Here is a 17,608-nt window from a genome sequence, read left to right as displayed (position 1 = left end):
TTTTTTGTTAATGGGGTATTTAAACAGTGTGGTTACCTTTACTTGAGTAAAGGATCTAAATACTTTTTTCCTCCCAGTACCCTGGTACCTCGGGTACTCGGCTTCAGTCGGATTTTCTGGGGATGATCTGAATCACGCGCCTGGAGTCAGATCTTTCCAAGCAAACCGTCTGTTGTATTTGGACAAATCCGACCTCAGATCTGTGTCTGCGGTCACCAGCCGCCGCTGAGTCGTAAACAAAGGGCGCGCAAATCTCTCTACTCTAGCGCGAGAGTGCCGCACAGGCACCTGCTGCAGCACTCTGATTGGCTGATTAACACGTCAGTTACAGTTAGCCCCGCCCTTCGTCTGTTCTCATTGGTTAAAGGCGGAGATCTTTGTGCAGCCGTTGACGCCATTCGTCGCCGCACCCGTTTCATGCCAGTAGAGGGGCGGAAAGCTGGTGCTGCATTCACAGGGCGGGTTTACGGCTCGGTTGTAGGATTTCATTGGAGTTATCCTTCGCTAAAAAACATCTTCTCGCACCTGGTTGGTCTCCTGGCAGGAAGCGCTGTTCCTGGGCTGAAGCCGCCGCCTTGCCCTCACTGCTCTCTGTCTATTTTATTCCCACCGAGAAGTGTGTGCGGCTCTACGGAGAGAGCGGTGCAATGATAAAAGCCGCATATGCGGTAGGCTACACACCTATCAGGCAGGAAAATATCCAAGAAACAGCCTCATCCCGGTTCTCCTCGCACCGCAGCCTTATCCACGACTCAGAGCGGAACCTGAAGGTAAGAGATTTAATTGCCTTTACCCTAATCCAACTCGTAAATAGCCAGTGTAATATCCTAAACGTATCATATTTCTGTGTAGCTGGCTAACCTCGGTAGGTTAGTCTAAATGCGGTGGCATAACGCCTAAAAATGAAACGTTGGTGGGACAAGAGGCGTTCATACTGGTTGGATCTTTATGTACGCCCTCGAAGAGAGGCTTACATCTGACCTGAAGTCTGGCAAAGGAAAACTGTCTGATCATGGCCATTTTATAAAGGATTTCAGCCCATATAATTATAAGGTACAGGCCTAATGAGTTTTGTGTAAATAGTAATAATAATGTTAATAATAATAATACAACCTAGCTATTTTTCCCAGTGATCATGGCTTGGTTTTGTAGCAGCCACATGTATGCGGTTCACAGAGTCAATTAAAGGCTGGGCCCCATGTGATTGTTCATGTCTTATGTTGTAGGTGTGGTTGCCTTCATCCGTTTTTTTTCGTTTTTTTTTGTGCAAGGGAATACAGCCTTGAAATGCTGGTAATTTATAGGGGTCACGCCGCAGCTGTAATGCTCTGCAGTGGCAGTGTAATTATTATAGCCACTGGCTTAATAATGTCACCTCTCCTCACTGTCCGCTGAAGTGCGCAGATGCCACGCTATCATCACCGATGCAATGCCCGTTTGCATCAAAGCTGGAGGAAAAAAGGCGTCTCCGGCCTCCCCCCATCCCCTCCCCCCTAAGCCCCCCACGTACCCGTTTAACACGCACGCAATCACGCGCACGCACCCACACATTAATTGCACACACACACACACCACAGGACCTCCCGCAGTGAATGACCTCAGTTCAAACTCAGAAGGTATTGTCTGTGGGCTGCTGCTCAGTGTTCAGGGTGTTGCTATGGAGGAGAACAGTCAGGTTTTGGCAACTCCAGATGCTGCAGGACGAGTTTGCTGGTCAGTTCAGGCTGTGCTGCATCTACCTGTGAGGTCTGTGTGTGTGTGTGTGGGTGGTTGTCAAGACTTTGCTTTAGAGGGATCATTGGCATCGATGTGGCTCAGCAGCAGCATCACACACTGCAACTATATCATTCAAAGTGGTGAGCTGTCAGTATGCCTTTCAGTCCTCCTCTGTGATCAACGGTAAAGATGATTTAAGAATGGGACTAAAAGACTATTTTAATGCAGTGGATACTGTACGCACAGAACTGTAACAACAAATAAAATACAATAGAAAGACCAAAGCCTGATATATAGTAGCTTATTCCTGTGCGCCTGATAGACCTGCATTGTTGTCCAAGAATGACTAAAAATACATTCATGAGCCACATAGTTGCACAGGGTGACAGGTGACAGGCACTGTAGTTTGTTCCCACATCAAACATACACAGTCCTGAGTGACGCAAATACTCGCTTGAACACTTAATGCATCTGTGAATGTCCTTTTTGGGCAAAGGGCCACAGAACATGCCACAAGACATTGTTTCTTTGATCACAATAAAATAGAGAATAACACCAACTTTATTCTCTAAGAACAGATGCACAAAAGGCTGCTTTATGACACTGAAGGAATCACATATTCTCCATACTGACTAGCTGGGTGGTGGCAACTCTTTCATCAACTTGGTTATTCCACACCCAGAGTCATATTGCAGTAACAGGTATGGAAACGGCAGGGCTGGGGGCTGGATCCTGTCAGGAGCAGACACGGTGGAAAAAACTTAGACAGAGATGCATAGCAGGAATCAGGCCCGATGACATACCTGCTGAGGCATGGAGACGCCTAATAGTTGACACATACATGCATGCACGCCGGCACAATAGTTACTTCAGAAGACCTTGTGGTAGCTCATTCCTCCATGAAGCTATTTCATGAATTCAGAAAAAACAAACATCCTCCAACAACTCTCACATATCTCTGACCAAATATGTCAACACGCAGAGGCTATTAACTAATTTGCTTTAATATCAGCAATGAGACTTTAAGACAAGGTCAGCCAGTGCTAATGCTATAGTACTGTACATTTGTTACACGCAATTGAGTTGTTCATTGTGGGCCATTGTGGACAGAGCAGCAGCTAGACCTTCGGAAATGATGTCAGCCCCTCTGGCCTCCTCTCTCTACCGAGAGAAGTTTTCTCACAGAATCACCGCTGGACATGATTTCTTAGTTGTCAGAACAAATCTAGAAACATCCTGTTGTAGAACTACAGTTGTACTACATGTTTCAGAGTAGTAACCACTTCTAGCTACTGTCACCTCGTCTCGTGAATCAACATTTCGGCCACTAGTTCTCAGTAGAGTTTAATCTCTTTGGCCTGCAGTAGAAAGATCTAGTCTACTTTCTCTTGGTTTACCAGTAGATTCAGTCTATTTCGATCCTCTCCCCTCACTGCTATTCCACCCTTTTTCCTCCTTCTTCGCCATCCCTCCCCCTCTCACTTGTCATGTCAGTTTACTGAGTCGATTGATGTATCTCGCTGCTCCTCCACCCCTCCAGCCCTCCACCCACCAATCTCTCTGTCCTTCTTCCATCCCTGTCTTTTCCTTGATTTGCTGTGTCTTTCAATTAGGCCATCATCTGAGCTGGCTATGGCCTGCATGCTACTTGCGTGCTCCCACTGCTCTTTCTTTATGTGTGGGCGCACATGAAGTGTCTTGACACAGAAACGCATCAGCGTCACTGTCCGACAATTCTTTACATCATCCCCATCGCTCCAGTTTTCAGCCTTCCCACAGGACAAGAACACAGGCTCACTTTTTATTATCCCCTTTTTTTTTCTTCTTTTTTTGTGTCGTTTCCTCTCCCAGTGCCAGTAGTACCATGTCCAGGCCAACGGGGGGCGGTGCCAACGATGTCACCCGCTTCCTGTCATCGGGAGCGGGGCCAGGGTCTCCCACCACCAACTCTGCTGTGTTCACTGCTGCCAGCCAAGCCGACTGGGCGGCCAAGAGACTAGTGTGGGTGCCATCGGAGAAGCATGGCTTTGAGGTAAGTTGGTATGGTCCACTGATACCCGGTCAACAGAAATGTGTTGGCTTTTGTCTCCAACAAGCACCAACTGAAATCACACTTGTAAAGAAATTAAACTGAAGCTCATTTTCAGGGCTAAATTACATAAAAGGTTAATTTATTTGTACAACTTGCTATCACATTCCTGTTTTCTACTATCAGGGTATTAATGCTCTGGTAAATTATTGACCCCAAGTGTTTGCCCTTTTACATTGAAGGTGTGTCAAAGAGGTGGGGCAGTCTGCGTCTTTGTATATGAGTGTTATCATCTTTTATGAGCTTTTTAATCCACATGACGGTGCCCTATTTTCCCTGGCTTCCCTCCATCCTATTAGATTCTTTAATATGCCTTGTGATGCTTTCCAACACATTTAGGCCTAATGACTATCACAAGGCCCTTGTCATAACATTCATTTGTTCCACTTTGCCTTAGTACTTGTGCAATGCACACAACAAGTTTTCATTACTGTAGGATGTGACATATGAATTCGATGTCCTCTCTCTGAGCCTGCCTCTCTCTGCTGGACTGGTTTAGTGGAGAGCTCTATGAATAGAACAATACTCTCCTTCAGCCTCCTAATGTTAAAGAGGCCGTTGCAGAGACACTGACTTCATTTTACACTCATGATCTGAGAATGGCACTGTTGGCCAATCTCTCTCACACACACACACGCACACACACACACACACACACACACACACACACACACACACATACCGAATACACACATTCATACACTGTACACACACTCTTAACACAGGAACGTTTTCATCCAGTTTCTTATTCTGAGCGTGTAGTTCAATCTGTGACTAATATACAGCCACACGCATGCAAACTCATACACACACACACACATATTTTGTGTGTTGTGCATGTCAAGTAGCAGAGAGGATGAAGTGTAGCAGAGCTGTGACCTGGTCAAAGCTAGAGTTCCCTGCTTCCTGTCTAACCAGCACAAAATCAACAGCATGACCAGAGAGGTCCTCTTTCATTTTCTGTCACTGTCTATTTTTGTCTGCCGTCGAATGCAATCAATCAATCAATCAAACTTTATTAATACAACACAAGTCATACATCAAATGCAACTCCAAGTGTCGAACATGAAACGGGAAACATTTAAATGAATAAAGTATAATATAACTAATAATAACATAAGAGATAAGAAATAACAGTTAAAGTGCAAGTTGAATTACACACACATCAGATAAAAGCCATGCTAAAAAGGTGTGGTTTAAGTTTATTTTAAAGATATCCCCCCTCTCTGCCAAAGCAGTTTTACAGATTTTTAATCATGTTTTCAGTGCTTGCTTCATTTTAAATGCAGAGTACCAGGTTTGATGTAGAATCAAAGGACTAGACCAGAGTTTTTTTTGTTGCCTTAGATTTAGCTTAATAAATGCAAATCATGCATATTTTTTGAAAGTTTTCCTACCTGAGCTAATGGTAGCTATTTTCTTACATTTCTTACTGATTTCTTCAAAATCTTAAAAACTTGCTTGTGATTGCTAATCCAACATGTTATGCTCTTCATTTCAGTGTATTAAAGGACAATGAACATCCAAAATTTAAGACTTCTGAGAGGATTTGAGGCTGCCGAACAGAATATTTTTAAAAGCAATAAATGATTAAATTCACATCAACACATTCAAGAGATTGATTCTGGTTTATTTATTATTCTGAGATTGATTTCCTGACAGCGTATCTCATGAATACCATGAAATCTTGACAACTTTCACATCAATAAATACCTAAAGCTTATCTGCTAATTCATTTTAATACTCTCCAGTACAGCAACTCCTCTCAGCCATCATCTTTCATATTCCCCTTATTTAATCTCTCTCTCTCTCTCTACTAACAGTCGGCCAGTATTCGAGAGGAGCGTGGCGATGAGGTGGAGGTGGAGCTGACAGACAGCCAGAGGCGGGTGACTCTGTCCAGGGAGGAGGTGCAGCGGATGAACCCCCCGCGCTTCAGTAAAGTGGAGGACATGGCCGACCTCACCTGCCTCAATGAAGCCTCTGTGCTGCACAACCTGAGAGAGAGATACTACTCCGGCTTGATCTATGTGAGCGCGCAACACGTTTAATGCACGAGGGGGTGAAACGCAGCATATAGCGAATAAAGAAACACCAGCACGCAAGAAGCAGTTTGTGAACACATGTATATGTTAGCTGTGAGCACCCTGGCATCTCCTTTGTAACTGATACGGGATGGTAAGAGAAGTGAGGAGTCAGTTTACAAAGTTGCTAGTGTGTGTGTGGTGGCAGTGGGGGTATCTCCAGTTTCTGGTGTAGAAAAAGAACAGGGGTCAGAGTGCAAGGAAGGAGTTGGACAGGATAGATAGTTAGGAATGGAAGTCACAGTGACGTAAAAGACAATTAAATAATATACAGGCGATTAAGTGTTGTTTTAGAGATAAAGATATCAATTGCTGGAATAGCTGAGAGAGGCGTATTACTATATGAGATAAGATAAAGTGTTTCATTCATTACCCTCACTACAGTTGGAGTGCATTAGGAGAACACTACTGTCTGGGTGTGGATGGGCTCTGCGTAAAATATTTAGTTCAATTTCATTTACACAAGGCCAAATTTTCCTTTCTGAATGAATTATGCATTTTTAAATCCTACAAAAAGCAGCACATTTAGAAATGCTGTGTCATTGTTGACGGAGTCAGTTGTGTATTTTGAGAGAGGATGATGTTATGTGTATTTATATATAGTATGTGTGCAGTTAGTGTATCTGTCATTTCCCCATGTGAGTATTAGTTTAGCCCTCACTGTTCACATAAGGTGTCCTGCTTACTTGTGCCACAATAAGTATCAGGAAGAATGTTGTTGAACTGCATAATATATTGTAACCAGAAAAAGACAGACTATTAATGCTGTACTTTCTACTGAAGCAACTATTTAATGAGATATTACTACTCCTGCAGGTATCAAACAGGAAAGGCAGGCCACTCACAGTTATTGGCAGTCTCCAGGAATCCATCATAAATTATTTAACCCAGTTCAAAAACAGAAAGTAGTCCGAAGGAGTAATTACATCCAGTGTTTCATCTTTTGAGTGGATTATAAAATATGTACACCAACCTTTTCAAACATAACTAGAAGTAAATGAGGCAGTTTTATTCTGACTGGAATGATATCCTGATTGTTCTCCATGGAAGACATATCCATATGAAGAAATGGTAAATGTAAACCTCTCTGTTCTGTGTGTTTTTTCCAGACGTATTCAGGGCTGTTCTGTGTTGTGGTGAACCCTTACAAGAACCTGCCCATCTACACAGAGTCCATCGTGGAGATGTATCGAGGCAAAAAACGCCACGAGATGCCCCCGCACATCTACGCCATATCAGAGGCCGCCTATCGCAGCATGCTGCAAGGTACTCCGCACTATCTGTGACCTCTGACCTCTTACTAACTCTGACAGTGTGGACAAGCCACGCATCTGCTATCAGCTCAGCTGTCCTGAAACATGGTGTTGAATCTCATCTGTGATCTTTGATCACTAAGCCACACCATAAGAGTCATTTGAAGGTGTGGTATTTTTTCTTGACCTGTGGCTGTTATCAAAAGCCTTTAAAAGTGAAAACAAATATGCAAGACGATGTTTTTCGCAACAGAGATTTCCAGGTGTGGCAGCAACCCTTGTGACGAGCAGTAGATTGAGTAATATCATTGTATATTTGTTGTAGTGATGACGGTAACCATATGGCAGACATTTTTTAGGTCTTACTTGTCCATGAGTCTTACCTGTTGAGTCCATGAGATGAGACAGAGAGAATTCCCATCAACCATTAAAAAGCCGTTAAAGGCTGATTGAGCAATATCTCTGCCTCAGGGTGTCTTCCTGAGATAGCAGGACAAGACAGGTGAGGCTTAGTGTCTCTGCGTTTTACCTTTTTCCCACCACCCCTCACCACCCCCGGGGTAGGTTGTAGGCGTGTTACAGTGATTGAACCTGCAGGACCAGTATAAATTCTTCCAGACTAAGCGCGTGGGAATCCTTCAAGGCAAACACACAAGTGATGTTGCAACCAATGTCCACCCATTGACTCCCAGTGTCATGTGGTTTGGCAGCCTGGAGAGACCAGTCGAGCTGGTGACCTGCTTCTCTCCACAGTACTAATTAGCAAAGGAGTGACTGACATGTCAAGAGCACAGTGAGAGATTTAAATCCTGGAGCAGTGGTCTAGTCCATCGAGTCCATCTGCACACTCATGTAATATGTATACACCTATCAAAACTTGAGGTGTGAAGCTCTGTGGAAGGGACCAGAGCACTTTATGCCTACAGTAGTTAGCGGGGGTGGAGGCTCAGTGTAACATGAATGGCACAGCCAACCTCCTCACCCCCATACAGCATATCACAGTGTGTTATTTCAGTGAATTGTACTGTATGTCTGCATGCGTAGACCTTCTAATAAGCAGAGCTGTTTGATGTTGATTTTGTAAGCCATGTATTAAACCAGATGTTTTACACGGTTGCAGAAATGTAGAATAGTCCCATCTAATACTGACGCTACTTTAAGAGGCTCTATCTATCTTTCTGCTTTGTTGTCTACAGACAGTAGTAGACAGTCTACAGAGTAATGATTGAGCTATGAGTGATATGCATGATGTCATGTCTTCACCCAGGTTTTTTTTTGTTCTTTCACAGACAGAGAAGATCAGTCAATCCTCTGCACGTGAGTAGCCTACAATGGGACGTCTATGTGAGAATTGTTTGCAATGTGTTGTGAGGGAACTTTTTGTCAGGGTCACATTTAGAGTTTCTGCCTCTGTTGGAGTGTGTCTGTGTATGTATGTGTCTGTATGTGTGCTTTCACGTGTCTTCATTGGTGTGTATCAGTGCCTCCAAAATCCTGCACACTGTCGATCACTTGTCTCACTTTATTAACAACGTTTTGGTCCTCAAACCTTCATCAGGAAAGGTTCATACAGACAAAGAGCACCGGTGCCATATATATATATATATATATATATATATATATATGTATATATATATATATATATATATATATATATGTAAATGCCCGGGGGAAAAACACCAATCAGAGGCTGTAAAATAAGGTTAATGAGCTCCTCTGGCTTTTCGGGCTGAATCTAATTGATAGAAATATGAATATAATAGAAAAATACATGCATCAAAAAGGTTCAAATAAGTGCATATCCCACAATAAGAACAAATATGTTAAAGGGATTGATAAATATCCTGCAATAAAAACTAATAAAAAATTATTAGGCCTGCTTAGAGGATAAATGTAAATATTAGTATGAAGTAGTAAGAAGAAGTAAAGAATCTAATTATGGAAACAAGAATACTCCAAACATATAGAATTCGCAAATAGTCAAATCACCCAAAATATCAAAAAATGTCAACAAACTTTTAAGGTTAAGGTTACGTTTAGGCCTTGGTTAGGGGTAACATGAACAGAGGTGCCACACTCACACTTACATTAGAAGAAATATAAGTTAATGTAGGAGAGATGAGATGAAAATAGAGGAGGATTCATCTTAACCAGATGTACAATATTCAAATTGTGGACAAAATCGTTTTTTATTCACACAGATCTAATAATTTTTTTCACTGTTGTGGATGTAAAAAAATGGATATTTTACAAATTAGGTCCTGGTTTGTGTGACCCACACTCCTCTCTTGTTCCCATACATTTCTATGCAGCTGCTAATACAGCTACCACTCCACTGTTTAGCATTTTTTGGTCCTCAGAATTTCATTAATTTCCGTGATGGAGTGACGTTTGCTGTTGATGCTCATTGTTCATGTACGTTTTTCTTATGATACCGTTTGTTGATAAATGTAAATGTGCACATGCAAGTCCATGACAAACTCTGTATAATGTCAGATATTTTTAAACATTAATTCAAAGAGTCAGGTAAAAAAAAATCTGATCAGAACATCAAGGCCTGTAACGTAAATTCTTGCTGCTGTCCCTGTATCCATCGTTCGTCCACCTACCTGTTTGGGCCTCTGGGCCTGTAATCTCTCATCCCGTCTCCCTGCCAGACTCTTCCTGTCATTGTCAAGGATCCCACTCTAGGTTCATCTTGAAATCAGTGTATTTGGGACGAGGCTCCTGCTTCTTTTAGATCTTTTTTACGGCTGCTATTTTTGCTCCGTTCTCCTTCGAATCTTTTCCAAGAGCAACAACGGCGACAGGGCCTGTATCCTCCACACCTGCTTTCTGTTTAGACCTGTGGCTTTGAATACGCTGCATGGGCTCTATGTTTATTGGTGTGATAAATGTATGTTTGCCACTTGCTCCTGTGTGTTCTCTCTCTTTAAAATGCTTCTGTATACTGTTCAAAATTGGGACCATATGTGTTGAAGATGGATTGTTGTAAAAAAAGAATGGTATTTATTGTCTTCCTTACTTGGTTTGTGTGTGTGTGTGTGTGTGTGTGTGTGTGTGTGTGTATTTCAGAGGTGAGTCTGGAGCAGGGAAAACGGAGAATACTAAGAAAGTCATACAGTACTTGGCTCACGTTGCCTCCTCTCATAAGAGTGGCACTCTGGGCAGGAACAAGGAAGCTTTACAGGTATGTCACATCAGAGAGACTTTCTAGGAACACCAACTATAAATGGGGAGGGATATAATATGAAGATGGAGACGTTAGGTGATGAAAGAGTTTTTGAGCGAACGAATCAGTGTTTGAAATAGTTATTTAATTAGTTCAAGGTTCCTTTTTACATCCCTCTTGCTGCTGAACCACAATCTTTTAAACCTGCATCACATCACTTTCTCTCTCTTACCTCTTTTATCAAATTATGCCTACGAACTTTGTGATTATAAAATATCATCTGCTAATATTATGTAACATCTTACCTTGGAATGGGTTTTCTTTCAATCAGTCCTGCTTTTTCTACATTTTCTCAGCATTACTCCTTATCTTCCTAGCTTCCTTCCTTCCCTCACCGTTTCCCCTCATTCTCATCTTTCTGCATTGTCCCTCTTTCTCTCTCTCTTTCCTGCATGCTCAGATGGACGGCTCTAGGTCCTTAACCAGAGGCAGCTCTATGGTGATCAGGGTGAGTTACCTCCATCCTGCTCTCCCGTCCTTTTGCTTTCGGCCTGTCCTATTTTCTGCCTAACGAACCCCACGATGACTCTGACTAACCGACAAAGTAACCTTATACGCTACACTGATGTGGTTCCTCATAACAGCTAAGCCTTGAACTGTACTGAATATTTGGTTTTTGCTTGTTTGTATTCCTTTGTTTGTTGTTGTTGTTGTCTTATTTGTCTTTTTTTTTGTTTGTTTGTTTATCCTGTCCATATGTTCACCCATCCACCCATTCTCCTCCCCCCTAAAAACTTCATTTCCCCCCCCCCACAATTCGTCAGAGTGTACAATATGTGAGTATGACAGTATTTAGACAACTTGGGGTTTATTCATAGTTGGGGGTCACATGTAGAATATTAACTAGAGCTGATATGATTATCCTGATACATAACGAGAATCATTATCAGTCTTCTGTCCATGGTGCTTTCCTCTCTGACTGTTCTAGTGTTGCTTCATAATAAAGCCTGTCTTTCTGGATCTCTAGTTTGGGCACTTTTTAATCTTCTTCTAGTAGTAACTAGTGGGCTGAGGGTTGGTTTTCAATTCTCAGTAAATGCCACAGGTATTTACCTACCTGTAGGTCTAAGGTGTTTTTAATCACATGACCTATACAGCATGTGTGTATGCGGTTAAATGACACATTCGAGAGTGGGTGTGGCTGTGTGTGTAGCGAGCGATCAAGTGTTCACACTTAAGTATGCGGTTTTGTTAATATGTACACTGTACACATTGTTTGCTTCGTGTTTTGTCATTATGAAAAGTGCTGACCTCTTCTTGCGTGTTTGTGTGTGTCTGGCTTAAGTGTTGGCTGGCTGGCAATTCCTTGACAGTTTTTATAACCACCTCCTGTAGCTAAATCCCTCAGTAACCATCACTGGCTGCTGCTGCTGCTGCTGCTGCTGCTGCTGATGCTGCATCGACAGCTGCTGCACTAGCAATGCGACAACCGCAGTAATGCATTGCAGCGCTATCTAGAATCAGCCAATATGTAGCCTGTGTATGATGTTAGCATCTAAAGCTGCAGCTTTCCTCTTCCCCTTTTTTTGCTCTACAACAGTGGTTCTCAACTGACTCTTGCTTGAGTACTAGTTAAACTCTAGAGATTGACTTTTAATAATGTAAGAGATTTAATTTTTTATATATTAAATGTGAAACATGATCAATTTCTTTAGCATTGATTGCTTAACTAATGAGGGCCCATTACTCTTACTGATGTTGAGAATCATTTGTTCCTGGGTCTGGGAATGGTGTGTGTGGTGTGGATGCTATTTTAGGTCCTAAAATGCACCCTTTGTGTCACTGCTCTTGAAGGATGAGTCATGCATTTTTTTTTTATTTTACATAACAGATCAGTAGTTACACCAAAGACAGGATCAGTAAATGGTGCATTTTAGTGGACAGGCCCTCGTTGAAGCTCTTATCTGATCTGATGTCTCCTGTGTGTCTCAGGGCGAGCTTGAGAGACAGCTGCTGCAGGCCAACCCCATACTGGAAGCCTTTGGCAACGCAAAGACTGTCAAGAATGACAATTCCTCCAGATTTGTAAGACCTGTCTAGATTAATTATACATTCACATCAGGCAGTTTGAAGAAATGAATGAAGAAATGGACTGGAACATAAAACCACTTTTCCTCCTTCCTCAGGGTAAATTCATCCGTATTAATTTTGACGTGGCAGGGTACATCGTTGGTGCCAACATTGAAACCTGTATCCTTTTTAAATATTATCACATTGACAAACAAGTTGCTCTCTAAGTGAACTGTCTGGTTTACAGCATCGTTGAGCTAAAAATACTTCCATTTATTTTGACCCTCTGTTTATCTGTGATGGCCTGAGGTGCTTTCTGAAATTAGATTTGTAGGAGTCTACATGCTCTACCACTATGCTAATTTGCTAGAAATAGACCAGGACTAAAGCGTACTAGTTTCATCTTTGTTTTTACGACATGAAACAGCACTACTATGTGATATACGGTTGTACATGTCCATGACTTGTAAATCCAGACCTCCTGGAAAAGTCCCGGGCCACCCGTCAGGCCAAAGATGAGAGGACGTTCCACATCTTTTACCAGATGTTGTGTGGAGCTTCAGAGGACACAAGAGGTGAGTGAAAGGACAGAGGTTGACTACAATGTGATTATGAAATACTCCAGAACATACTGTGTTATATTGTTAAAATTTACCAATGTCTTGATGTGATTTATGCCTTTTATACTTAAATCTTTCTGTTTCACCTTTTTTCTTCCCATCTATAGCGGACCTGCTCTTAGGAACTGCTGATGAATACCGCTTTCTCAGTGGAGGCTCCATCCCAGTTCCCGGTCAGAGCGATTCAGAGAACTTCACCCAGACTATGGACTCAATGGCTATAATGGGCTTCAACCCGGAGGAGCTGCTATGTAAGAGAGGAGAAAGAGAGAAAGTAGTTTGTTTCTTGTACATTTGATCTTTGCTATAAATCACCTTTCCTCTCCCTGTCTTACCTATCCTCAGCCATGCTGAAGGTGATCTCTTCTGTGCTCCAGTTTGGGAATATTTCCTTCACAAAAGAGAAGAACCAAGACCAGGCATCCATGCCTGATAACACAGCTGCTCAGAAACTGTGCCATCTGCTGGGCATCAACGTGTTGGAGTTCACCCGCGCCATACTCACCCCGAGGATCAAAGTGGGTCGAGAGTATGTGCAGAAGGCCCAGACTAAAGAACAGGTAACAGATACCACATGGGCACAGATATTTGTCCTCAACTGACATTTATCACTTTGGGGTGTATCTTAATAGTGTGTCTCTCTTGTTCCAGGCTGACTTCGCTGTGGAGGCCTTGGCTAAGGCCACATATGAGCGTCTGTTCAGATGGTTGGTGCACAGGATCAACAGAGCTCTGGACCGCAGACAGAGACAGGGAGCCTCCTTCATTGGCATCCTAGATATTGCTGGATTTGAGATCTTTCAGGTTTGTACATGTGATGATGGTTTGTTTGTATGCATTAGGTACTTTGTTCTAATTCAAGAGAAGTGATTTTCTCTGAATGTTTGTGATAACAAAGGAAATGCTATATTTTTTCATTTAATTTTTCAAGTGTGCACAATTGTTCTTTTACTTCTGGTTCTATTAGGACATTTTGCAAAGTGATTTAATTTATTACTTTTATTAAATCTTTTCTGTATCCCACCTCTGCAGCTCAACTCCTTTGAGCAGCTGTGTATCAACTACACCAACGAGAAACTGCAGCAGCTCTTCAACCACACCATGTTCATCCTGGAGCAGGAGGAATACCAGCGGGAGGGCATCGAGTGGAACTTTATTGACTTCGGCCTGGACTTGCAGCCCTGCATTGACCTCATCGAAAGACCAGTACGTACACATCCTGTTTTCCAGACAGGAACACAAATTACTACTTGTTAAGTGACTAGAGTGGATTGAACCTGTGGCCTATACAACCTGTTTAAGTCACCACATTAAACCGCATCCAATGATGAATAAATAAAAGCAACTAATAACAGAAACACAAACATGTAAACACACACTCTGCTTTGATACACTGCCATGTTCCTTGTCTTTGTCAGGCCCACCCACCTGGTGTTCTGGCCCTGCTGGATGAGGAGTGCTGGTTCCCTCGAGCAACAGACCGCTCGTTTGTGGACAAGCTCTCTGGAGAGCAAGGCAGCCATCCAAAATTCTTCAAATCAAAGCAGCCACGCGGGGAGGCTGACTTCTCCATCATTCACTATGCTGGCAAGGTATCGCTCGTTTTTTTTTTTTTTTTACCGCCTCAATGGCCACCAGCTTTCCCAGTCAAAGTTGAAAATTGCCCTCTGTAATGTTTTATCTCACCTTTTGTCTCCTCTTTCTGGCTTCTCCGCTGTCAGGTGGACTACAAGGCTGATGACTGGCTAGTAAAAAACATGGATCCTCTGAACGACAACGTGGCATCTCTTCTCCACCAGTCGTCTGATCATTTTGTCTCAGAGCTCTGGAAGGAGGGTGAGGCTGATTCACTCACACGTTTATTCACTACTGTTTACAGTAGACCTTTAATTCATGGACTTCACACATGTACAGTATGTTAAAATGTGTAATGTACTTTAAACTGAAACAGCAATATAGTTTCATCCTCTGCATTTTTCTAAAGCTTGTCAAATACAAATAATGAAGCTTTCTGTTGCAAATTGTACTAACTTTACTGTTTTCTCTCCTTTTCTTTATCATGCAACTATTCTATCTTTCACTGTCTGCTCATCTATCTGTTCCTCTTCCTTCTTGTTCTCTCCCGTGTCCCTTTTCCTCTTGTTCTTTTATCGTCCCTTTCACTAATTTGCTGCTCACTTGGGCTCCCTCTTTCCTTTCTTCTCATCTTTTTCCCTGTGCTTTCCTTCTCCCTGCATCAGATATTCAAACTCTTCCTCGTGTGTACTTCTTTGACTCTTACGCCACAATACAGGCTAATGGCTCGGACAGTAGGTTTTTCCTCCTCCTCTGTGTGTCACACTCACATTCCTCACTCCCACTTCTGCTCACATTATTGCTTTGTTTTCTGTCTTCCCAGTTTTTGATTGTAGTGTGTGTGTTTTTGTGTCGTTTTTGGCATTATTAGTTTCTTTATTAGTTGACATTTGTGCTGTAGTTTCACAAGCAAACACATATTGTGATTTTTTTTATCATATTGTCACTGTGCTGTTAGTTTTGTTGTTCTCTCTTTGCTCTTTCACTGCATTTTTGCTTCTAGTGAGAGTGCTGTGCTTGTGTGATGTAACATTTTCCATTTAAAAAGAAGTAATTCACGTTGGTTATGTAGAGGTTTGACAGTGTGAAAGGTAGCAGCATGCTCACAATTACTCACAAAAGCAACATTCAGGATCACATAACAAGAGTTGTGCTGCACAATACTGCCATAAACGAAGTGCAACTGGAAGAGTTTCATACAAACCGACCACATGCAGGCAGAAATGTGATCCTGAATGAGCTCAAGAGATGCACCAACATATCAGACTTCTAACATCTAAATATTAACTTTAGTATTGGTTGAGTATTATAATCAATGATAGGTATTTGTCTGATAATGAAGTTTATATGTTTGTGACATCTGTTCTGTAAGAATGTCACAATCAGGAACATAATAAAAGTATCGTCATGGTCTTTTTTTTTAAAACAAATATGAAAACATGCCTGTCTAGACATGTCTAAAGCTAACAGCTTCAGCTAGAAAAAGCTTAACCTGTAATGTACCTGCATTATACCTCGACTGTGTTTGTGTATCATACAGGCTGATATGGATGAGAAAACATCCTCAATTGGTATTGGCTTCAAAAACAATACCACTGCATCTCTAATGAGCTTTAAATCCATTGTGTACCATCTGATATCACTCTTTGTCTAGAGCCTTGATCGCAGATGTGAAATCATTACTCCACGGCATTGACATGTCAAATAAAGTCTGGCAAACAATCACTTACAGTCCAGTGCCGCTGAAACTGACACCCTGCTCTGTGTGTGTTTTTTCATCCAGTGGACAGGATTGTGGGTCTGGACCAGGTTTCATCAGGAGAGAACAGCGGGTCGGTCACGTTCGGAGCAGCAGGACTGAAGACAAAGAAGGGAATGTTCAGGACTGTTGGTCAACTCTACAAGGAGTCCCTTGCCAAGCTGATGGCCACGCTGAGGAACACCAACCCCAACTTCCTGCGCTGCATCATCCCCAACCACGAGAAGAGGGTGAGACTTAATGAGGGAGAAGGGATAGGAGTATGAACACTGACACAAACTGGAGGAAAGATCTGACGTTTTGTCTTTTTCTCTCTCTTCCTCTCTGTCAGGCCGGTAAGCTGTCACCCCACCTCGTTTTAGACCAGCTGAGGTGTAACGGAGTTCTTGAGGGGATCCGTATCTGCAGACAAGGCTTCCCTAACCGCATCCCATTCCAGGAGTTCAGACAGAGGTGTGTGTGTGTGTGTTTTTGTATCACAGAAGAGACTGGACAACACACTCCAATCAACAACCTTTCATAACCATCTGTCCCTCTCTCCTTCTTTCCCTTGCTCTCTCTCACACACACACACACACACAACTTTGTTTCTCAAGCACTTTCTCTGGCACCTGCTAATGACCCTTTTTACACTTAATCTCACTCAAACACACACTCACTAAAACACATTTGTCTTCCAGATATGAGATCCTGACTCCTAATGCTATTCCTCGCACCTTCATGGATGGCAAACAGGCATCAGAACTCATGGTGAGACATTTTTCAGTTGCTATAAAGACACAGTATAGTGTATTTTTATTCAAATGGGGGACTGACCAACTAGTATTAACTGTACCCTGTTTCCTTGTTCAGATCAGTGCTTTGGAACTGGATCACAACCTGTTCAGAGTGGGTCAGAGTAAAGTCTTCTTCAGAGCTGGAGTCCTGGCTCACCTGGAAGAGGAGAGAGACCTAAAGATCACAGACACCATCATACGTTTCCAGAGCGCCTCCAGAGGCTACCTTGCACGCAAGTAAGAGTTTTACCTAAAACTAAACATTAGCAGAGAGTGACAGATATAAGAGACAAATGTTTATTTAGTTGTTATTAGATGATGTCAGCACCTTTTGACAGCATTAAATTGTTAATCCTGGTGGTTATTTTTAAATGGTTATAAATAAGTCATCAGCCAGTCAACAGTTATTTTTTTGTTAACTGAAACCAACCAAAGGGATAAGAGAAGCAAGACATCTAACACTGCTGGGGATTCTCTGTATGGCAGTTTTGTAT

General features: G+C 42.3%; 1 protein-coding gene across 5 annotated transcripts in view; it reads left to right on the top strand.

Moving 5' to 3' along the window:
- The first annotated feature begins 425 nt into the window (after positions 1–425).
- myh14 (myosin, heavy chain 14, non-muscle) overlaps positions 426–17,608 on the top strand; it is a 30,458-nt gene continuing 13,275 nt past the window's right edge. For 2 of the 5 annotated variants that reach the window (XM_067601360.1, XM_067601358.1), the window contains exons 1-21: positions 426–770; positions 3,568–3,748; positions 5,629–5,835; positions 6,999–7,155; positions 8,432–8,459; positions 10,218–10,332; positions 10,775–10,822; positions 12,307–12,399; positions 12,501–12,564; positions 12,861–12,959; positions 13,112–13,255; positions 13,350–13,564; positions 13,656–13,808; positions 14,037–14,210; positions 14,423–14,596; positions 14,726–14,840; positions 15,245–15,313; positions 16,363–16,568; positions 16,670–16,791; positions 17,019–17,088; positions 17,191–17,351. In XM_067601360.1, the coding sequence (XP_067457461.1) occupies positions 3,581–3,748; positions 5,629–5,835; positions 6,999–7,155; positions 8,432–8,459; positions 10,218–10,332; positions 10,775–10,822; positions 12,307–12,399; positions 12,501–12,564; positions 12,861–12,959; positions 13,112–13,255; positions 13,350–13,564; positions 13,656–13,808; positions 14,037–14,210; positions 14,423–14,596; positions 14,726–14,840; positions 15,245–15,313; positions 16,363–16,568; positions 16,670–16,791; positions 17,019–17,088; positions 17,191–17,351 (2,582 nt within the window). In that variant the 5' untranslated portion in view covers positions 426–770; positions 3,568–3,580. The remainder of the gene's footprint in view (positions 771–3,567; positions 3,749–5,628; positions 5,836–6,998; positions 7,156–8,431; positions 8,460–10,217; positions 10,333–10,774; positions 10,823–12,306; positions 12,400–12,500; positions 12,565–12,860; positions 12,960–13,111; positions 13,256–13,349; positions 13,565–13,655; positions 13,809–14,036; positions 14,211–14,422; positions 14,597–14,725; positions 14,841–15,244; positions 15,314–16,362; positions 16,569–16,669; positions 16,792–17,018; positions 17,089–17,190; positions 17,352–17,608) is intronic. The other 3 variants (XM_067601361.1, XM_067601363.1, XM_067601362.1) reach the window with 3 other exon arrangements.

Source organism: Thunnus thynnus, chromosome 10 (genome assembly GCF_963924715.1).
Source record: "Thunnus thynnus chromosome 10, fThuThy2.1, whole genome shotgun sequence".
NCBI classification, from domain to species: domain Eukaryota; kingdom Metazoa; phylum Chordata; class Actinopteri; order Scombriformes; family Scombridae; genus Thunnus; species Thunnus thynnus.
The sequence above is the reverse complement of the archived record's forward strand: the minus strand, read 5'-3'. Positions and strand labels throughout refer to the sequence as shown.